The 23,972-nt window shown below is 38.8% G+C and overlaps 1 protein-coding gene across 4 annotated transcripts in view; it reads right to left on the bottom strand.

Moving 5' to 3' along the window:
• The window catches only part of KDM4C (lysine (K)-specific demethylase 4C), a 411,252-nt gene that overhangs the window by 346,534 nt on the left and 40,746 nt on the right, over nt 1–23,972 (bottom strand). For all 4 annotated transcript variants that reach the window (XM_010856980.1, XM_010856981.1, XM_010856977.1 and 1 more), the window contains exons 4-5: nt 22,955–23,130; nt 20,836–20,950 (exon numbers count right to left, since the gene is read on the bottom strand). In XM_010856980.1, coding sequence (XP_010855282.1) covers nt 20,836–20,950; nt 22,955–23,130 — 291 coding nt within the window. The remainder of the gene's footprint in view (nt 1–20,835; nt 20,951–22,954; nt 23,131–23,972) is intronic.

The raw sequence follows: 23,972 nt of genomic DNA, 5'->3' as shown, positions 1-23,972 counted from the left end.
AATTGATTTTGCAAGTTCACAGATGAGTACTGTTTTTGCTATTTATCTTTATACATTATTTTAATCACACTAGTTACAAAGTACTTTTACATGCCTGTAAACAAACATCCTTTTACAGCACACCTTGTACATATGTAAAGTTTGTAATTCTTGCTGTTCACTTTTACCTGACAAAGAAAACAGTGAACACTACTGAAATCGTGGTAGAACTTTACTTGTTCTTGTCTTGTGTTTACCCATCTTGGCCAGTCACATATCTATTCAAGAAACATTCCCAACAGAGTCCAGCAAGATCAGACTATAAAATTGCTTTCAACATTCCATACTAGACATTGACTATTACATCAACTATTAAGTGTGTAACATTTAATTGACAATTATATAACTGTGGATGGTTTCTGATTTTATTTTTAAGACTGTGGATTGTGTTTAAACAATTCAAAATTGTATATTCCTGATTCTGAGATACTAAGTGGTATTGCACCACTGTCACTTTACTAAATGTGTATAACAGTTCCATGAATCTGATATATCATCATATAGCTTTAGGTGGCAGAATTAAAATTAACCTGTTAACCTCTCTCTCTCTCTCTCTCTCTCTCTCTCACACACACACACACACACACACACAGAAAGAGAGAGAGAGGGAAAATGAAAGAAACAAAAAAGTCTGAGAAGATCAAGACAAAATTGAAGCAAATTATCAAATAATTCCACAAATGTAACTGGCATGGTTTTGGTATCCAGAATACATTAAAAATTCCAAATAATAAGAAAAAAATCAAACAATCTAATAGAAAAATAAGCAGAGGAAAAAACAAGAAATACAAATGATCAACAAAGACAAGACAAGATATTTATAGTCAGAGAAAGGCAAATTCACAAACAAGATATTTTAAAGCCACAAGACTTACAAAGTCAAAGTTTGGTAAGTAATAAGATGAACAGGATCAAGTGATGAATACTGTCAGCATGAGGAAGCTTTTGAAGGTGCCAGAAGTGTTCTAAACCTGGACTGGTGGTGGTGGTTACACAAAAATCATTGAATTATACGTTCAACATGGGTGGATTTTGTGGTATGCAACTTATACCTCAGTAAAGCTATCTTATACAGTGCAAGGGGAGACTTTGCTACAAAGTTTTTGAGAAACAAGGCAACAATATCTGACCAAGTTGAATACTCTCTGAGGCAGCACTTTCATTTCTAGATAAGTGCTTCAGACTACCTATATATAATACACCAGAAATCATACACAGGAATGGCTTCATAGCAGCAATATTTATTTTAAGAAAGAAAGAAAGAAAAAGAAAATATCCCAACAGGATAATAAAAAATAAAATATATACTCACAAAATGGAATGCCATTCAGCAATGGAAATGACTAAACAATAGTGCACAAATAATATGAAAAAACTCAGAAAACTTAAAGTGTTTGGGATAGTCTCAGAAGACTAATAAAGTGATACTACTTTTAATATAGTCAAAAATAAGCTAAACTAAATATGTTGTTTAAAAATATGCATCTGTCTAAAAACAGAGCTACCAGATGATCCTACAATCCCACTCCTGCGCATATATCTGGAGAAAAACATGGTCCAAAAGGACACATGCACCCCATGTTCGCTGCAGCACTGTTTACAATAGCCAAGATATGGAAGCAATCTAGATGTCCAACAGAGGAATGGATAAAGAAGATGTGGGGGCTTCCCTGGTGGTTCCCTGATAAAGAATCCGCCTGCCAATCCAGGAGACACGGGTTACCTGATCAGGGAAGATCCGTCATACCGCAAAGCATCTAAGCCCATGCACCACAACTACTGAGCTTGTGCTCTAGAGCCCAGGAACCACAACTCCTGAGCTCACGTGTCACAATTACTGAAGCCCATGCACCGAGAACCCATGCTTCACAACAAGAAAAGCCACCACAGTGAGAAGCCCATCTACCACAACCAGAGGGCAAAGCCCTCTCCCTGCAACTAGAGAAAGCCCACACACACAGCAACACAGACCCAGCACAGTCAAAAATAGATTTAAACAATTATTTTCTAAAATGACATACATACATAAAATGGAATACTACTCAGCCATTAAAAAGAATAAAATCTCATTTGCAGCACCATGGATGGACTCACAGACTGTCATACTGAGTGAAGTAAGACTGAGAAAGACAAATATACAGTACACTTACATGTGGAATCTTAAAAAAATGATACAAATGAACTTATTTACAAAACAGAAACAGATTCAGAGACTTAGAGAACAAACTTATGGTTACTAGAGGGCAAGGGTGGGTGGGAGAGGTAATTAGGAAGTTTGGGATTGACATGTACACAGTGCTATATTTATCAATAAAACAGACAACCAACAAGTACCTACTGTGTGGCACAGGAAACTCTGCTCAGTATTCTGTAACTACCTAAATGCAAAAGAATTTGAAAAAGAATAGGTACTTGTATATGTATAACTTAATCACTTTGCTGCACACCTGAAACTAAAAAAAACATTCGAAATCAACTATACTTCAACAACAACAACAAAATTTGCTTTTGGGGTTTTTTTTTAGGCAAGATACCAAACACAAAGTTCGGGCCACTCATGGTGATGGAGTGGGATAGCAAAGAAGGACTGTAGAAAGAGCATCCCATGGGCAGCACAACAGTAATGTTTTAGCTATGGGACTGCATGGTGGGTGTGGGGTACTCAATGTATCACTGTGCTTTAAAATGTAACTTTCACATATAAAATGAGATAATACATTCTAAAAATATGATAAAGGAAAAGTCATGAAAAAGAGAACATCTCCTGAGTCACATCCCACGGTACCGTGTCTGCCCTGGCACCCTGTCTTAGTGACAAGAGGATAGCAGCGTATCTCGTGAGAAGAGCAGGCACCTTTTCTTTAGTAGTAACCCCTAATCAAACACCCTTCATTGCTCTGACATGACAGGCTTCGACAGATGGTAGAAAGAATAAACTGATGGTGGGTTGGACTTCTAAGTAAATGAATATTGCAGAACAGCATTCTTCACAATTCTCTTGGTCGGAATCAGCTAGTGAACATTTCATTAGGGCTTCAGGATTTGTGTCCCACTTTGCTTTACTACTGCCGCCAGTTGCAGCTGTTCCTCAGTACATAATATGCAGCAGGCCTTGCCCTAGGTGTTTTACTTATTCATCTCATTTTACCCTATGAGGTGATAAACAGAACTACGATCTACTATTAGTGCCATTTTATAGAGGCGACAGCTGCCGCAGGAGAAGTCAGATAACTCACCCAAGATCTCACAGCTCACTACTGTGTAACCAGAATTCAAGGGTGACAATGGAAAACTCTAACCCGAGCTGGCATTACTGTGCCCGAAGCCTCATAGCCAACCAATCAGCCAGAAAGTCAATTCTAAACTTTTATACAATCAAGGAGAGAAAGACTTCCCTCAATCCCCCAATGACTGGAAGGGAAAGTTAATAATTTGGTGATTATATTTGCTACTTTCCTATTTTTTTAAGGACTACCAATCAAAAAGATGATTTGGAAAAAACTGCATGAGGCCAAGAGCAGGATTCATGGATTCACTCAGACATGCATTCTATTAAAAAAAAAAAAAAAAGAAAGAAAGAAACTTACAGAAATAATAAATAGAACTTGTTGACTTTATTTTATACATCTACACATGACTCTTGCAGAAAATCCTAAAAGGAATCTGAACCATAAAAGCCTTGTTCTCCTTTAAAGAGGATCAATTATCTCAACATTTAAGAAAATAGTAAAATTCCAAACCCAGACACTGACAAGTTCTTTGTAAATACAGGAAATTTAAAACACTACAATTTTTACTGATGAATTCATATTTTCTAGACTAAGGCTTCCAAGGTGGCTCAGACAGTAAATCTGTCTGCAATGCTGAAGATCTGGGTTGGGAAGATACCCTTGAGAAGGAACTGGCAACCCACTCCAGCATTCTTGCCTGGAGAATCCCATGGACAGAGAAGCCTGATGGCTACAGTCCAAAGGACTGCAAAGAGTTAGACACAACTGAGCAACTAACACTTTCACTTGCATTCTTATTCTCTAGACTACTAAGCCCTTTGTCTAATTCAACTCTTGAAAGTCTATTATACTGCAGTGTAACACAGTACTTCAAAATGATTGTCTTAATATACTTTTACAACAGAGATTGCCTATGTTTGCAGTATCTATTTTTACCTTCTTTACTAATAGTACCTCACTTAACTGAAAGAACAAAGTAGTTACAGCTAAGGCTAGTTATGCATGGTTCTGGCCAATGAGATGCAACTGGTAATAACTGAGCAGGAGTTCCAGGAGACAGCTTTGAGGAGGCTGACTGAGCAGGCTCAAATCCTGTGCCCTTCTTCGCTCACCAGACATTCAGACACAATGTGCAGCTACCACAAGAGCACGAAGGTAAGTATGTCATAGTGAAGGTGGCAAAAGTAACTGCTAGCAGCGCATGTCTCTGATGGGACCACAGAAGCAACATGGCCCTAGACCACCTGCCTCGAATTTGTAATGAAAACTAAACAATTTGTTTGCCATTTGTGGTAAGGTCTCTACTACTGACTCCTTTGCCTTACGCAAAAGGCAAAGAATAAAAGGAAAGATATACTGATTTGAAGACAGAGTTGGAAAGAACAGCAAGGAGAGATAAGAAAGCCTTCCTCAGTGATCAATGTAAAGAAACAGAGGAAAACAATAGAATGGGAAAGTCTAGAGATCTCTTGAAGAAAACTAAAGACACCAAGGGAATATTTCAAGCAAAATGGGCACAATAAAGGACAGAAATGGCATGGACCTAACAGAAGCACAAGCTATTAAGAGGAGGTGGCAAGAATACACGTGAAAACTATACAAAATAGATCTGCACGACCCAGATAACTATGATGATGTGACCACTCACCTAGAGTCAGACATCCTGGAATGTGAGGTCAAGTGGGCCTTAGAAAGCATCACTACGAACAAAGCTAGTGGAGGTGATGGAATCCCAGTTGAGCTATTCCAAATCCTGAAAGATGATGCTGTGAAAGTGCTGCACTCAATATGCCAGAAAATTTGGAAAACTCAGCAGTGGCCACAGGACTGGGAGAGGTCTGTTTTGATTCCAATCCCAAAGAAAGGCAATGCCAAAGAATGCTCAAGCTACCGCACAATTGAACTCATGTCACACACTAGCAAAGTAATGCTCAAAATTCTCCAAGCAAGGCTTCAACAGTACATCAACTGTGAACTTCCAGATGTTCAAGCTGGATTTAGAAAAGGCAGAGGAACCAGAAATCAAATTACCAACATCCATTGGGTCATCAAAAAAGCAAGAGAGTTCCAGAAAAACATCTATTTCTACTTTATTGACTATGCCAAAGCCTTTGACTGTGTGGATTACAATAAACTGTGGAAAATTCTGAAAGAGATGGGAATACCAGACCACCTGACATGCCTCCTGAGAAATCAACAAGCGACATTTAGAACTGAACATGGAACAACAGACTATTTCCAAATCTGGAAAGCAGTACATCAAGGCTGTATACTGTCACTCTGCTTATTTAACTTATATGCACAGTACATCATGAGAAATGCTGAGCTGGATGAAGCACAAGCTGGAATCTCAAGATTTCTGGGAGAAATATCAATAACTTCAGATATGCGGATGACACCACCCTTATGGCAGAAAGTGAGGAAGAACTAAAGAGCCTCTTGATGAAAGTGAAAGAGGAGAGTGAAAAAGTTGGCTTAAAACTCAACATTCAGAAAACTAAGATCATGGCATCCAGATGGGAAAACAGTGGAAACAATGGGAGACTTTATTTTGGGGGGCTCCACAATCACTGCACATGGTGACTGCAGCCATGAAATTAAAAGACGCTTCCTCCTTGGAAGGAAAGTTATGACCAACCTAGACAGCATATTAACAAGCAGAGACATTACTTTGTCCACAAAGGTCGTCTAGTCAAGGCTATGGTGTTTCCAGTAGTCATGTATGGATGTGAGAGTTGGACTATCAAGAAAGCTGAGTGTTGAAGAATTGATCCTTTTGAACTGTGGTGTTGGAGAAGACTCTTGAGAATCCCCTGGACTGCAAGGAGATCCAACCAGTCCATCCTAAAGGAAATCAGTCCTGAATATTCTTTGGAAGGACTGAAGCTGAAGCTGAAACTCCAATACTTTGGCTACCTGATGTGCAGAACTGACGCATTGGAAAAGACCCTGATGCTGAGAAAGACTGAAGCCAGGAGGAGAAGGGGACAACCGAGGATGAGACGGTAGGATGGCATCACGGACTCAATAGACGTGAGTTTGAGTAAGCTCTGGGATTCGGTGATGGACAGGGAAGCCTGGCATGCTGCAGTCCATGGGGTTGCAAAGAGTCAGACATGACTGAGCAACTGAACCGAACTGAACTACTACTGACAGTAAAATAATGTCTAATACATTTCCTCCTTGGTAAGCAAATGCACAGGTCCCCAACTTGTCCCATTCTCTGGTGGATCTAAGAACGAAATATCATTATCAGAGTCTGTGATGTTAATGTGATCCCACTAAAGAAGTAGTTAAGCCACTTAGTTTTTGAAAGGTACCAAAGTGTGGGCAGGGCTTGAGCCTCTTTACAACTATTAATGTCAGGCAAATTACAATTAACATAAAGAATATATCTGTTTCTCCCTATTCCTACAGGACTTTATCTACTTTTTCCTCTGTTTCTTCTAGCTGTTTTTTCCACCTTACTTCATTTCTTCCTCAATGCAGCTTCACACTTAAAGCAACCTTAGATTTAGCACACTCGAATAACACCTGGCAGAGGGCTCAAATAACATCGTTTTGTTCTTCATGAAGAAAAACAACTTAAGGTATTACCAATGGTCTCATTTTCATTCCTCTTAGTGAAAAAAATCTAGATCATATACATAAGCTCAACATTATTCCTTCAATGAAAAAGAAAATACTAACAATTTGCCAGAATATTAAACTACATTTTCTCATTTAGAACATACGAAAAATAATTTTTTAAAAAATTAAATGTATAAACCTAGAAACAGATAAAATCATTATATAATTTTAGTGATATCTCTTTTTAAAAAAAAATCCTGTTTTATTTAGAACATAATTAGAATCATACTCCTGGGACTCATGACTCTAACTGTCCCAGTGACCCCAAAAACCCACAGACAGGTGATGATTTATTTTGAGAAACCAGTGCTAAGAAGCTGGCAAGGGCAAGCAACTACCCAAACTCTCCATCTCAGCCAGACTTGTCACCCTTTTCCCCCTCAGGGATGGAACTCTATGTGGGACTCATGTGTGTGTCTATCAATTTAGCACTTCCACAGCCAAAACTGCTTTTTGCCCACAGTGATCCCACCTAACCCTCTCATGTGCAAGACAGGCACTTTGAGTCAGCAGTCATATACTCTGAGGTCAGCCGGCAAATCAGCTTAATCTTCTTCTATCAACAATTCTCTAACAATACTTTTCTGAAAACACAGCTTCCAGAACTGATGGAACATTCTACATGCAATGTGACAAATGGATAGAAGTACTATTACACACACACACACACACCCACCCACCCCTGGTCTAGATGGCATAACTTGAGATCATCAGGCTAAGACTTCATTCACTAAAGATCAGCCATAATATGCTGATAGTGAGTTCTTATTAAATAGAAGCTTTAACATAGAATGAAAATCTAAAAGTTACAATCCAAGGCCAATAGCTCTCTCTTAGCATGAAAGCATGTCTAGAATGACAGTATTTTCCCTTGGATGTGAAAATTACACATACAGCTAGTGTTTTGGCTTCAAAATATTCCTTATTTCAGGATAAATCATATCCTAACATGATAAAAATACAAAATGGAAAGGACACTGGTGACTCAGTTTAAATATTTTACTCAGTTTAAATATTTTATCTAAAATATTTAATATTTTAGAAACCTGGAGCCTTAGAAAAATCTGTTGTCCAACAGCACCATCTGGCGGATGAACGTATTTAAGCCACCCCACTGCAAGTTCGTGACATTGTAAAGAGGCAGTGATCAAGACCATTCCCAAGAAAAAGAAATGCAAAAAGGCAAAATGATTGTAAAATAGTTGTCTGAGGAGGCCTTATAAATAGCTGTGAAAAAAAAGAGAAGTTAAAGGCAAAGGAGAAAAGGAAAGATACCCATCTGAATGCAGAGTTCCAAAGAATAGCAAGTAGAGATAGGAAAGGCTTCCTCAGTGATCAATGCAAAGATAGAGGAAAACAACAGAATGAGAAAGATTAGAGATCGCTTTAAGAAAATCAGTGATACCAAGGGAACATTTTATTCAAAGATGGGCACAATAAAGGATAGAAATGGTATGGACCTAACAGAAGCAGAAGATATTAAGAGGTGGCAAGAATACACAGAACTATACAAAAAAAAGATCTTAATGACCCAGATAACCACAATAGCGTAAATCACTCACCTAGAGCCAGATATCCTGGAGTGCGAAGTCAAGTGAGCCTTAGGAAGCATCACTACAAACAAAGCTAGTGGAGGTGACAGAATTCCAGCTGAGCTATTTCAAATCCTGAAAGATGATGCTGTGTAAGTGCTGCTCTCAATATGCCAGCAAATTTGGAAAACTCAGCGATGGCCACACGACTGGAAAAAGTCAGCTTTCATTCCAATCCCAAAGAAAGGCAATACCAAAGAATATGCAAACTACCACACAATTGAACTCATCTCACACGCTAGCAAAGTAATGGTCAAAATTCTCCAAGCAAGGCTTCAATAGTACATGAACCAAGAATTTCCAGATGTTCAAGCTGGATTTAGAAAAGGCAGAGGAACCACAGATCAAATTGCCAACATCAGCTGGATTAACTAAAAAGCAACAGAGTTCCAAAAAAACATCAATTACTTTATTGACTACACCAAAGCTTTTGACTGTGTGGGGACAAACTGCAGAAAATTCCTCAAGAGATGGGAATACCAGACCACTTGACCTGCCTCTTGAGAAATCTGTATGCAGGTCAAGATGCAACAGCTAGAACTGGACATGGAACCACAGACTGGTTCAAAACTGGGAAAGGAGTACATCAAGGCTGTATATTGTCACCCTCCTTATGTAACTTATATGCAGAGTACATCATGCAAAATGCCGTGCTGGATGAAGCACAAGCTGGAATCAAAATTGCCAGGAGAAATATCCATAACCTCAGATACGCAGATGATACTACTCTTATGGCAGAAAGTTGAAGAACTTAAAGAGCCTCTTGATGAAAGTGAAAGAGGAGAGTGAAAAAGTTGGCTTAAAACTCAACATTCAAAAAACCAAGATCATGGCATCCAGTCCCAACACTTCATGGCAACAGATGGGATAACAGTGGAAACAGTGACAGACTTTCTTTTCTTAGGCTCCAGAATCACTGGAGATGGTGACTGCAGCCATGAAATTAAAAGACGCTTCCTCCTTGGAAGGAAAGTTATGACCAACCTAGACAGCATATTAACAAGCAGAGACATTACTTTGTCCACAAAGGTCGTCTAGTCAAGGCTATGGTGTTTCCAGTAGTCATGTATGGATGTGAGAGTTGGACTATAAAGAAAGCTGAGCACTGAAAAATTGATCGTTTTGAACCGTGGTGTTGGAGAAGACTCTTAAGAATCCCTTGGACTGCAAGGAGATCCAACCAGTCCATCCTAAAGGAAATCAGTCCTGAATATTCATTGGAAGGACTGAAGCTGAAGCTGAAACTCCAATACTTTGGCCACCTGATATGAAGAACTGACTCACTGGAAAAGACCCTGATGCTGGGAAAGATTGAAGCCAGGAGGAGAAGGGGATGACAGAGGATGAGATGGTTGGACGGCATCATGGACTCAACGGACATGAGTTTGAGCAAGCTCCAGGATTTGGTGATGGACAAGGAAGCCTGGCCTGCTGCAGTCCATGGGGTTGCAAAGAGTTGGACATGATTGAGCAAATGAACTGAACTGAACTGCGGGAAGATAAGAGAGTCATCTGCAAGGTTAAATGCCAGTAATACTAAAATCTTAGTATAAAAAAATTCCTATGCTTTCAGCCAGTGGATTTCTTCTAAAGGGGTTCTTGACAAAATTCTAATATAAAAGAAATCTAGAACTCAAAAAATTCCTTATCTAAGACTTTGATTTCACCTTCTTGAAGAAATGTTACTTAAAGCAAACATGTTTAAGCTGAGAGGAACCTCAGAGAGCTGTTAATTCAATCCTTTCCCTTTATAGACTCTAAGGCAACAACTGTTTTCCTGAAAGTCACAGCTAGGGATGGCAGACATGAATTATTATATACATAAATAGGCCAAATATTCTATGCTATTTAATACAGCTTTCTGTTTTTCTGTGGAGAAAGGCAGGAAATGAGGCAGTGTTGGTGGCAAAGTGCCTCTGTTAGCAGTGGGTTAACAGAGGTTAAAGTGCCTCATGGGTTAGTGATGATCTGGTCACCCCTCAGTGCCTCACGGGCCAACCCTACCCTAACCGTAGGAACTGTCATACCCTCCTTGCTCTGCGGCCCCCACCGTCCTTCTCCACCTTAGATTTATCTGCTTCCCCTGTTCAAGAAAATCATCCTACCAATAAAAATAAGAGATACAATAAATGTTAAATCATCCCGTTGAAGAACATCTGTAATCATGGCAAAGCATTCACTATGTGCTAAAGTGAGAGGGAGAAGAGACAAAACCAAACTGTGTTCATCACGATACCACACCTGTTCAAAAAAATAAAACTACTGAGCACTAAACAGAGAAAAAGCATTGGAAGGGAAGACACTGAACTCTTTTGACAGTTCTGGTTTCTGAATGCCAGGATTATGAGTGATTTCAATTTTCTCTGTCATTTAATGCTTTTCATCATTTTTATAATACTTGTATTAACAAAAGTAATTTTTACCTAAAAAAGTTATGCATTTATAATCATAGACTATAAAGAAAAAAAAAGGGAAACTAGAAAGAGTACATACACACACATCCATCTATCCAATACATCTGTAGCAAAAAAAAGAAAAAATTCCCTAGCTCTCATGAAGAAATATGCAGTAAAAGATGTAATTTTTTGTCTTTTTAAGGTTTGTCACTGTATTTTTCAAACAGCTTTGAATTTTCTATCAATTATCTATTAATAAATACATGGATGATAAAAGTAATAGACTAGCAAATTAATATGAAAGGAAAATCTTACAAACACAGTTTAAAATATTTTATATGTCTTAAGATGCAGGAACTTGAGTTTACACCCCAAGCCCATTTTCTGCTTAAAAAATTTTGCCAGAGATCTATGTCAGAATTTATGGCTTGATGCTCCCCCAAATAACTCCATGACTTCTTGTTGAAGAACCACTGTCTCGCAATGTAATTAGGTCTCTGAGGTTCATATCAGGGACACAGTGACCTGAAGGTCTATAAACAAGAACGGAAAACTGTTAGCTTGCCTCAAGATGCCTGCATCATTTACATAGAGTGAGATAAGAGAAGGAATCTCCTGCTGAATATCTTACAGCAGAGGTTTTCACAATGTTGCCCAAAGGCCACTGGGTCTGTGGCATCAAAGCCACTGTCACAACTATACCAAGACACTATTCTCCTTTTTCACTCTCATTCTCCCATGTGTGTAAGGTAGAGTGTGCAGAATACTACATGATATCACAACAGATTAAATGCAAAAAGCAGATACAAGATTCTGGAAAGGGGTTTCTATTTAAGCTAGACATTAGTGAGAATTGCATGGAGCCTGGCAATTAGAGGAGCCTGGCAAGCTACACAGTCCATGGGCCACAAAGAGGACAGTCACTTAGATATGACTAAGTGACTAGCAACCCTGAGACACTGGTGACTTAAAAAACCCATTAAAAAATGCCACTTCTCTCACTGAATTCTGTGTTTAGGAAAATATAATCATTTTTTTTAAAAAATATGAATATTACATAATTATTTTTAATGATTTAAATATTTTGAAACCTGAGTCTGAGTGAACTCTGGGAGTTGGTGATGGACAGGGAGGCCTGGCGTGCTGCGATTCATGGGGTCGCAAAGAGTCGGACATGACTGAGCGACTGAACTGAACTGAACTGAAACCTTTTCAGTTTTAATTTCTAATACAATAAACAAGGATAGATATAACCCACATACACAACAACTCTTTGAAGTCCATAATAAATTATTAAAAGTATAAACAAGTGCTGAAAAGGCCAAAATTTGAGAACTACTATCTCAGTTGGTTCAGAAAAACACCCACTGGGGATCATGACCACTCTGGGGTCAAGATCACTCTGACCCCACCCTCCTCCCTCCTTCCTAAAAGCACTCTCCAAGCCTCTTGCCATGACCAGTTCCTCTTGTAAGCCATTATATGATCACACTTTCTAAGGCATGATTCTGATCCTACCCCTTCCCTATTAAATAATCTCAAACCGTTCTTCAAGATGTAGAGAGTGATAACCAAAAAATTTCAGAAAACTCCATGATCTGGCCTTAGGCTATTTTACCAATGTCATGTACACATCAACCCTACTATTATTTAGGTGCATTCTTGGAAGCAGATGTTACAAGAGAGTCTATGAGAAATGATCCCTGCCATCACTGGACTCAGAGTTTATGTGAAACAAAGAGAAATAAGGCAAGTATCCTTCATTTTCTGTCCTCATTTTCCAAATATCTGCTGTAGTAATGTATTTTTTTACCCTAAATTCACTGACCAAATCAAAAACTCTATAATGACCTGTGAACATCCACCAGCAGAAAGCTTTCAGTTGCATGCAAATCTATGTAAGGTAACAAAGACGGCAATTCAGTTATATCTCAGTTCTTGTCCTTAAAGGCTTATGCTTTGTGCCCAGCATAAATGTACTGGGCATCACTGCTACCATCTTCCAAGCACTATTGGTGAAAATGTGTTCTTCAAATGTGGAAAAACCTGAGAAGAAAGTGAGCATAGAGAAAGCTGAAGGTGATGGCACACAGTATTGGAGGGCAGTGCATAAGACGTGATCTCAGCATGTCCACACCTCACAACACAGCAAAGTTGCTCCTGGGAAGCTGAATTGTGTTACTTGAACCAACACCATACATAAAAAACTAGAGAAACTCCCTGTGCAGTAGACTGATAAGTCATTCTCAGTGTAGGAGACCACTGAGTACCAGGCTGGTACAGGAGATGACAGACACCTTCAATGATATGATGCTCAGTGGCTCAGTCGTGTTCAACTGTTTGTGACCCCCATGGACTGTAGCCCGCCAGGCTCCTCTGTCCATGGGATTTCCCAAGCAAGAATACTGGAGTGGGTTTCCATTCCTCCTCCAGGGGATTGTCCTGACCCAGGGATCGAACCCACATCACGGGCGAATTCTTTACCACTGAGCCACCGGGGAAGCCCAAGGCAGTTGCAAAGTGAAGGAACATGATGTCAGCAAAGCAGGTGAGTATCAAAGCAAGACTGGGAGAACAGTGATAAAACAGTGCAAGCTGTGGGTCACGGGTGAAGTGGCCTCCCCTCACAGTGAGATGTGCTATCTTCCTCCAATGAATTGCTGAAAACTATCATCAAAGACAGTTCCCCACAAGGGAAACAGTCAATTATAATGCCATGTCATCCCACAGGGTTAGTCAAAAGAAAGAAGTACCTAGACATTAAGCTTCCAAAGAAGGCTAAACTCCTGTGAGACAGGAACCTTGCTGGTGAACTACTGTGAAAAACATCATCTCAAAGGGGCCACTGCTGACAGCAATGCCTGTTAGGATATGAATGAAGTATTTAAATCAGAAAGCCCAGATGATGGAGGAGACAGGTGAGGCTTAGGGAAGGAAGTGTCTATCACCACTCAACCAAGGGAAAACCCTGCAAAGAAGACAGTTTTGAAAACAGATTAATACTATTTGAGATTCTTCTAGTGTTATCAAGAAGATACTAGCCAGCTTAAGGAAAGTACGTGGAACTTCATTTTTAAACCTTGATTTAAAGATCAATGATCATCAATAAGAGAATCATCACTGTACATATGATAGATAATGTTAGAAATGCAGCCCAAATGAGCACAGAACACAAGCCTGAATGACTTACTGTCACTGTACTAATGTTAGTGAAAAATGTTAATGCCTAGTCTTAGCCATCACAAACAGAACAAAGAGATGCACTCTGTCTTCAAACATCTGTGGAAGTATGGCTATTGGCTATCCCAGAAATATTATACCTTCTTTTTTTCCCTTAAGATATGGGTTTATTTTAATGTCCCTTAGTCAAGCTGAATCATCCCACATAGTTACAGCACCTTTTTCTCCCTGTTCATCTTTTCTCTTTATCTGTTGTTTTTGTGTTTGTTTGGTGAAGTAACTCCCATGTTTCTATAAACAGAGAACTAATTTTTTTTAATGAACAGTGTACAAAGGTTAATTAAAACTTTTTCTTTTTCCTTCCATGCTGCACAGTTTGCAGGATCTTAGTTCCCAACCAGGGATAGAACACAGACCTGTGTCAGTGAAAGCACGGAGTCCTAACCACTGGACCACCAGGGAATTTCCTAATTAAAACTTCCTTTATCAGTATACCAGTCCTTAGTAAAATATAACCAAAATAAGAGTTTCAGATCTTGGGACTCTTATGTTTGTTACTGTTTCCAAGGACTCATCAAACGCCACCCAAAAACACAGGTGGCTCTATTTCTAAGTTCAGGAACTTCTTTACTTACAGAAGGTCCCGGACATTACCAAATTTCATTTCAGATTCTTAACATAATCAATATAAATATAGTCATAGTCAAGATATCAACATAGTCATAACTAAAAACATTCAGAATTTTACCTATATCTTAAAAAAGTTTTGAGAATCCTTCCCCAAAAGCAAATAATTTGTGCCTCTGTATTAGGACTTGGCAAACCTTTTCTGCAAAGGACTTAGCTTTTATGGGCCATACAATCTGTCACAATGACTCAACTCTCCCACTGTAGTGCAAAAAAGCCATATATAATATGTAGATGGACAATAAGGCTATGCTCCAATAAAACTTCATTTACAAAGACAAGCAAGGCTTTGCATCATACATTCAAAGACTGGGCTTTGTCATGTCATGCCTTTGATAGGCTTGGCATTCTGGTTTAAAAAGTAGTAACAGGAGGGAGGAGGGTTCAGGATGGGGAACACATGTATACCTGTGGCGGATTCATTTCGATATTTGGCAAAACTAATACAATTTTGTAAAGTTTAAAAATAAAATTAAATTAAAAAAAAAAGAAAAGAAAAACTAAAACATAAAAATAAATAAATAAATAAGAAAAAAAAAAAGGTAGTAACTACCTTAAGGGCTTCCCTGGTGGCTCAGTGGTAAAAGAATCCACCTGCCAATGCAGGAGATAAGGACTCGATCCCTGGATCGGGAAGATCCCCTGAAGAAGGAAATGGCAACCCACTCTAGTAATCTTGCCTAGGAAACCCCATGGACAGAGGAGCCTGGCGGGCTACAGTCCATGGGGTCACAAGAGTCAGACATGACTGAGCAACTAAACAACAGCAACTTCCTTACATCATGCTACTGTTACTGCTGCCAGAGGCCACTGCCCATGGTGCTGAGATTTTTAAGTATATCCTAAGGAAATCAAGCTCTGAAAACATCAGTCGAATGAAAGAGGGACCAAGACTTCTCCCCTGGAATCTCCAGACCCTAGTCCCTTTACTATAAGACTGATGGTCCTCAACCAGTCCTTTACGAACACCCTCACCCCTAATTCCTATGTTGTACCCACAACTGGATCAACACTACAACGGCACCCCTTTCTGTCCCTTAACAGACTTCCTTGGTGCTACAAGATAAATATCCGAGCAGGAGGGGCCCCTACAATCCATCTCCCACCAGGCTGATCTTCTCTCTCAGATCCCACAGCCACTATTCCAGGTCTGCCTCACTCTCCTTAAGCCCAAGCTCACCAAAAAGCCTTCAAATTCAGTTTTTAAAAAAAGAAAGAGGGGAGAGACAAATTATTAAGTGCAATCTTATCCTCCAATTTATCTAGTTTCTGTCCCATTCTTCTCTCCCCTCCCTCTACCTGTCTTGAACTTGCTCATCTAGAGCAAGCTCATCTCTCCTACAAAAAAAAATCTTCCTTCTACACCAAGCTACTCAAAGTGCCTCTCTGGGCTCCCTGGAACCCCACACCTGTCCCCCAAGTCTGTGAATTACCTGAGAACCAGGATCCTTATTCACCTGTGCACCCTGCACAAACTGTTTCTCTTACCTTCCCCACACCCTCTCTAGGAACTCCTATCCCCACCAATAGAAGGTTATGAATTTTGAATCCTTCTTTTAACATGAAAAGGAGTAGCCATAACTAGAAATTAGGCAGGAAAGTGAACTGCAATTTGATGACTATGCTGCTGCTGCTAAGTCGCTTCAGTCGTGTCCGACTCTGTGCGATCCCATAGACGGCAGCCCACCAGGCTTCCTGTCCCTGGGATTCTCCAGGCAAGAACACTGGAGTGGGTTGCCATTTCCTTCTCCAATGCATGAAAGTGAAAAGTGAAAGTGAAGTCGCTCAGTCGTGTCCGACTCTTAGCGAGCCCATGGACTACAGCCTACCAGGCTCCTCCGTCCATGGGATTTTCTAGGCAAAAGTACTGGAGTGGGGTGCCATTGCCTTCTCCGTTGATGACTATAATCCCTTTCAAAATAATGCCATGAACCATAACAAACCAACATCCAATACAATTTAAATATTGAACTGCACAGTTAAACAATGCAAAGATATAACAGGAAAGAGCAAAACAACACACAAGCTTTTTCCAATGCACATTCATTGCAATGACTTCAAATGTTCCTGACACAAGTTATTATTACACTCACTCTTCATTACTCTCTTTAATGCACTCTTTCTCTTGTTGCTCTCCATCTACCTCAAGGGGGCAAATACAAGTTACTCTTCATTTGCTTGAATTTAGTTGTCTTGAGTGTGATTGGTTTTGTTTACCAGTACCAGTTCACAACATCTCTCATGTCTTTCTTTATGCTACAAAAGCACTGAAAATGTCAGCTCAGTTCTGGAGTTACTAAATGCCCCTATAGAAATTCCATAAAATACTATGCTTTGTAGGTCCTACCAAAATGACAGATTTCTGGCTCCAAAACTTGTAAATAATGAGGGTGCTTTAAAAACTGCATGTTTACAAACCAGTGAATTTTGTTCATCGAATTTTAATAACTAAAGTTACTCAAATCTGAAGTCTAAAGTCAATGTTCCCTTGAAGCAATGCCATTGTGTAACTGGTTTTCAAACACAAGCAGTAAATTAATAAGCACTACAAAACTAAGCCCATCAGCCTCATCTGTGCTGTCAACAATTATATTATTTTACTATCAAATATGAAAAGCTAGTTCAGGGCAGCTTTATGTCAAATGTTCTGAAAATCATATGCTGTTTCTACTCCATAATTATATTTGCAAAAAAGGAACAAAAAGCTCAATGACCCCAAGGTGTGGTTAGAAAAAAATCTTGATTAAGTTTTATTTTTGAGCCTTAAGAAACACAACCTCTCAGCCCAAAATCCAGATGATTCCTCAGCTGCCTTCCTTTCAGAAACCTGAAAACTTGCCAGGATACCAGAGGGAAGAAACCACAGAGAAGACACAAAATAAACCATGAGCTCAGGGGACATTCGTAGGTGACACATTTACACATTTCCACAACTGTGAGACTGACTCTACGTAATCACTTCCTTAAAACTGGTGTGGAGAATAGGGGCACCTAGCAGCCTACCAGCCTCATAACTTTGAGAAAACACTAACTTTTCTGGGCCTCAACCGAAAATACCAACAGTATTCGCTTGGCCTCACCCATTTCAAGATGCCATCTTCTGTAAGGAAGATTTAGGACTAATGGCACCCATTTTCTTAAATGTAAGTAAACAAAACATGCAAACTTAAAAGAGATTTGTCGCTATTAAAGAATAAATCAATAAGAATATACTTGGAGTACAAATGAATCACTTTGCTATACAGCAGAATTTAACACAACATTGTAAATCAAATATACTTCAATTTTTTAAAAGGAGGGAAAAAGAACATACGTGGAATTGAAATACCAAAAAACATAGCAAAGACTTAATATAAGGTACAATCTGAAACCGCTGGAGCTAGAATGCACTGAAATGATCCTCTGGAGAGCAATACTGAAAATGCTTCTAAAGCAAAGCACCTCAGCCTTTGAGGTGGGAAAACATAAACACACATGCAAGCATATATATACACTAACGTAAAAGGCCAAAAGGAAACCACAGAGGTTATGTTTGTTTGGTAAGCTTATAAGTAATCTTTTCTTCATTTTTTTCTCTATTTTTAAATTTTTCTATACAAGTATGTACTAACTTAACAATACATTATCAATATGGAGGTTACTTACACTGGTGAAAATCCAAAAGGGGGAAAGAGAAAGAATGTTTTCCCTTTTTTAACTTGTAATATTCCAAACATATTCCATACATATTTTAAACATCATGTATCCATCATCTAGCTTCATTTGCCAATACTTGGCCAATCTTCACTCAACTATATCCATTCCACTTTATGTCCTGAGATATTTTAAAAACAAATTCCAGAACACATGTTATTTTACCTATATATTTTTCAGTGTATAGTCTCAATTTATAAGGAAAACATATGTGTCTATGTGCATGTGTATATATATATCTAGGTATACATATTAATGTAAGTGTGTGAGTGTGTGTGTGTGTGTGTGTGTGTGTTTGCAGAAACCTGCAAACTTGCCAGGATACCATGGGGAAGAAGCCACAGAGAAGACACAAAATAAAAACATATATAAAAACATATACAAAATAAAAAAACATATATATAAATAAAAACATATACAAAAAGTATATTCTTTTTCCCTACTTTTAAAAAATTGACGTATATTTGATTTACAATGTTGTGTTAAATTCTGCTGTATAGAAAAGTGATTCATTTGTACTCCAAGTATATTCTTATTGATTTATTCTTTAGTAAAGACAAAGCCACCATGCCATCATCACATTGAATAGGACATCAGGAATTTCACAGTATCACCTAATACCCAGCCCATTTTCAAAAATAACAATGGTTTTTTCGGACTTCCTTGGTGGCACAGTGGACAAGAGTCTGCCTGCCAATGCAGGGAACATGAGTTTGATCCCTGGCTGGAAAGATTCACCTGGCAAGGAGCAACTAAGCCCATGCATCACAACTTCTAAGGCTGCGCTGATAGAGCCTGCGAGTCACAACTACTGAAGCCTGCATGCTCTAGGGCCCACGAGCACAACTACTGAGCCAGCGCGCTCCAACTACTGAAGCCTATCTGCTTAGAGCCTGTGCTCTGCAACAGAGAAGCCACCACAATGAGAAGCCCATGCACCACAACTAGAGAGTAGCCCCCACTCTGCAACTAGAGAAAGCCTGCATGCGGCAATGGAGACCCAGCACAGCCAAAAATATACTACTTTTTTAAAACATAAAGGGAAATTCTTGACTGGATCCTTCATATGGGGGAAAAAAGCAGTTTATAAAGAACATTACTGGGAAACTTAGGAATCTATGAACATAGTCTCTATATGAGATACTATTATATAAATGTTGAAAGTCACTCAGTCATGTCTGACTCTTTGCAACCCCATGGAGCATACAGTCCATGGAATTCTCCAGGCCAGAATACTGGAGTGAGTGGCCCTTCCCTTCTCCAGGGGATCTTCCCAACCCAGGGATGAAACCTAGGTTTCCCGCATTGCAGGCAGATTCTTACCAGCTGAGCCACAAGGGAAGCCCAATATAAATCTTAAATTGCCTTATAACTGAAAGATTCATGCTGAAATAATTAAAGGTGAACTGTCATGATGTTTGTAACTCACTCTCAAATGTTACAGCAAAGGGACAGAGAGACAGAAACAAAGATAGAGTGACAGAGAAACAAAAAGCAAATGCAGCAAAATTAACCACTCGTGAATCCACGTAAAAGCATCAAGTGTTCACTGCATTACTTCAACTTTTTGGTAGGCAAGAAATTTTTCAAAATAAAGCAATGGAAAATGTAAAAAAGGTTTCAAAAGGAAAAAAATTTAATAGGATTTTAAGTATTGGGGGAGGCAAGAAGGGTAACATTATATCAAGCAGATTATGTTCTCATGAAAAATAACTGGAAAGACTGCAATGTGTATTTAAAAACAATTCCTCACAATTTGGGGGCAGTAAAAAAAAAAAAGAATATAAGTATGTTACAGGAAAGTAAATTAAAGTAAAGTCACTCAGTCGTGTCTGACTCTTTGCGACCCCATGAACTATAGCCTACCAAGCTCCTCTGTCTGGGATTTTCCAGGTGAGAGTACTGGAATGGGGTGCCATTTCCTTCTCCAGGGGATCTTCCCGACCCAGGGATAGAACCTGGGTCTCCAGCATTGCAGACAGATACTTTACCATCTGAGCCACAACACATATTAATACTACTTTTTTTCTTAAGGTGGTACTATTATGAATAATATTTCCTGTTTCCCAAGTATTTTTATAATGTACTTTTGCTTTTAAAAATTTTGAGTGTAATTTAAAGACTAACTGGATAACTACATACTATTTTATTGTTGAACAGTCTCAGGTATTTGTACAATTAGCTGGGGGTATTTGTACAATTAGCTGGTTTCAATTTAAAACGCAGCAGCAGTAGCAATCACACTGATGTCTTTATTTCCTCTTGTCCTATGAGGAGTTATGGATCACACAAAGCACAACAAATAACTGCTTCTCAACCACCCGAAACGGTAACAAAAAGAGTAACATGAAATGACACCTTATAAGACCCACTGTAATGGAAATATACCTCATCATATATGCTCCCATTAATGTCTGCACCATAAATGGGCGCCACAAAGGTTAAGTTCTTCCAGTACTTGCGCTCCAAATCTTCATAATCCAAGTATCTTGGGGTGCAGTACCTGGAAAAGGGAGAGGAAACAAAGCACAAACAGTAAAGACAATTTTAAGGTTTTCCCTACCCATCACCTTCTAAACAAAATTCTATCAAAATGAAAATACTGCATCCTCATGCTGTCAAATCTAACAAGTATATATGTAAATGTATTTATCATAGATCTCTCAAAGCTCTCCTAAATAATTCTATATAAAAACTTCTTTTTTTGATTAAAAAATACACTTCCATGAAAGTACCAACAACAGAAGCAAAAAGTTAGTTAAAACTCATTATTTTATCCTTCAAAACATTTTCTAAACTCTTTAACCAATTACACTATACTTGAACAATTTAAAATGTATGAAGTAGAGATTCCACTAAAATTTAGTGTAAATGAAATAAGCTATTTAATACTTGAAGGATGACTCTGGAAAGAAAAATTAGGAAAAAAAAAAAGAATGACTCTGAAAATGGGCACTAGAAGATGGAGAACAGAATACAATAAACAGTTTATAAGAAATTGGATAAAATTGCTTCTGTAATCTTGTTTTGGCATTGAACTTTTTATAAGAGTTCTTACAGAGTATGAAAGCAAACCAATCCAGTCTATGATTAAAGTTTTACATTCTCAATTGAGATCTGAAACAATACAACAACAACAACAACAAAAAACTCAAGATAAACTTGAATTAACTATCAAATGTTTAATTCCTTGGGAATAGCAATTATGCTCTATAACAGGAACTTCCTATAGAATAAAAGCTTCTTCAACTACCATCAAGTGCTTACTATGTCAAATACAGGTTGTTTTTTTTAAGATCATCCAAAGGACTCAATGTAATGCATACCCATCCAGGGAATTTAGACAATGATGTTTTTAGGTTGGATAGTGATTGGTTTGGTGGGGAAGTGGTGTTTCTAGATTAATGTTTTGATCTAAGACCTTAACTACCATATCAAAAAAATTTTTTAAGGTAATTTAATAATAATAACTGTACAGTTTCTAAATATATCCACAAATTCTTTGATACATCTCCCTTCAAGATATACAGCTTAATTCTCCTCCCCTTAAATATGGGCTGCACTTGGCATATAACAAATAGAACATGGCAGAAATGATAAGTCACCAAACAGGTAATGAAAAGACAGTTTGTTTTCCATCTTGGTAACTTCTGGATCACTTGCTTCGGAAGAAGTTAGATGCCACACAACACAAGGAATAGCTCTTGCAGCAAGGAACTCAGGACTCCAGCCAACAGCCACATAAGGGAAGGAATCTTGGAAGAAAATCCTCTAGACACAGTCAAGTCTTCAGGTGACAGCAACCCCACCCAACGTGACTATAAATAACCTCATGCAAGGTCCTGAACCACAGCCACCCTGCTAAGCCACTCTTAGCCTCCTGACCTTTAGAAACTGAGATGTTAAATGTTTACTGATCTAAGATACTAAGGTTTGGGGTCATTCATTACATAGCAACAGGTGACTAATACAATAATGGTGGCCATTCAAGACATTCAAGGATTTTCCTTTCTTTTTTTTTTTAAACCATTTATTTGGCTGTGCCCAGCCTTAGTTACAGCATGTAGGATCTATTTCCCTGACCAGGGATTGAACCCAGGCCCCCAGCATTGAGAGCACAGTCTTAGCCATTGGACCACTAGGAAAATCCCCAAGGATTTTCTTTTTAAATTATTCTTCTAATATCTGTAACTTATCATTTAAGACTTAAACATTATCACACACAGAAGAAATTGCCTAACAAAGAGGAGTCAAGCGTAGAAACAAAAACTCAAGGTAAAAGACAGGGACAAAAATCCATTTACAGATACTATGAATGAGATGATAAAATGAGGAACAATTTTTCTAGAAGGCAGACAACCACCTAAAAAACAGAAACAGTTAAATGGGAAATGAAATAGACTATGCAGAAGGCTCCCGCTCTTCACAAGCTTCCATCTCCTTGGTTTCTTACCATATTCATCTACATCTTTGAAAGAAATAAAAACAGCACACTGAATCTACTCACTTGCCACTGTTGGCCAGCTGCCTGAACTCCTTCACTGTCATGGCTTTTTTCTGGATGTTGTATTGAGTGAACAGTCCTGACTGCCCTGTGACCATCTGCTGAATCGGAGCTGGAATAAGCAAGTTGTCAATGTCATCATAGCACTGCCTAGGCTTCCACTCCTTAGGAGGAATCACCTAAAAGTAAAATAATAAAATATTATTTGGAAAACATTCCACATTGTTATTTAGCTCTCATGTTCCAGCAGAATACAAGAATTCCTTATCTTTTCTATGACAAACGTGTAAAAGAACTGTGGAGATTTACATTAAAGGAAATGATTTCACTCTCCCCAACATTTACCTTATGACATGACATTTTTAAACAAAATTTACTGAGTACTCACTATACCAAATACTGAACTTGCATTAATTATTTTTACTTGATATAGTCAACCTATTATCAAGGTAAAATGGAGAGATACACAGAAATAAAATAACTTGCCAAAGTTTAAATGCTGTTTGTATTATCATGAGAAAAATAAGTACTGTGCTTAGTTCAGCTGGTAAAGAATCCACACGCAATGCAGGAGACCCCAGTTTGATTCCTGGATTGGGAAGATCCCCTGAAGAAGGAATAGGCTACCCACTCCACTATTCTTCGGCTTCCCTGGTGACTCAGATGGTAAAGAATCCACCTGCAATGCAGGAGACCTGGGTTTGATCCCTGGGTTGGGAAGATCCGCTGGAGGAGGGCATGGCAACCCACTCCAGTATTCTTGCCTGGAGAATCCACATGGCAGGCTGGCAGGCTACAGTCCATGGAGTCGCAAAGAGTCACAATTGAGTGACTAAGCACAGCACAGTAGCAGTGCTTAGTCAAGATCATTTCTTTAAATACCTCTCATCAGTTCAGTTCAGTTCAGTCGCTCAGTCGTGTCCAACTTTTTGCGACCCCATGAATCGCAGCACGCCAGGCCTCCCTGTCCATCACCAACTCCCAGAGTTCACTCAGACTCACGTCCATCAAGTCAGTGATG

Source organism: Bison bison, unplaced genomic scaffold (genome assembly GCF_000754665.1).
Source record: "Bison bison bison isolate TAMUID 2011002044 unplaced genomic scaffold, Bison_UMD1.0 scf7180017864376, whole genome shotgun sequence".
Classification (NCBI taxonomy): Eukaryota; Metazoa; Chordata; class Mammalia; order Artiodactyla; family Bovidae; genus Bison; species Bison bison.
This window is presented reverse-complemented; position numbering and strand designations above follow the sequence as displayed.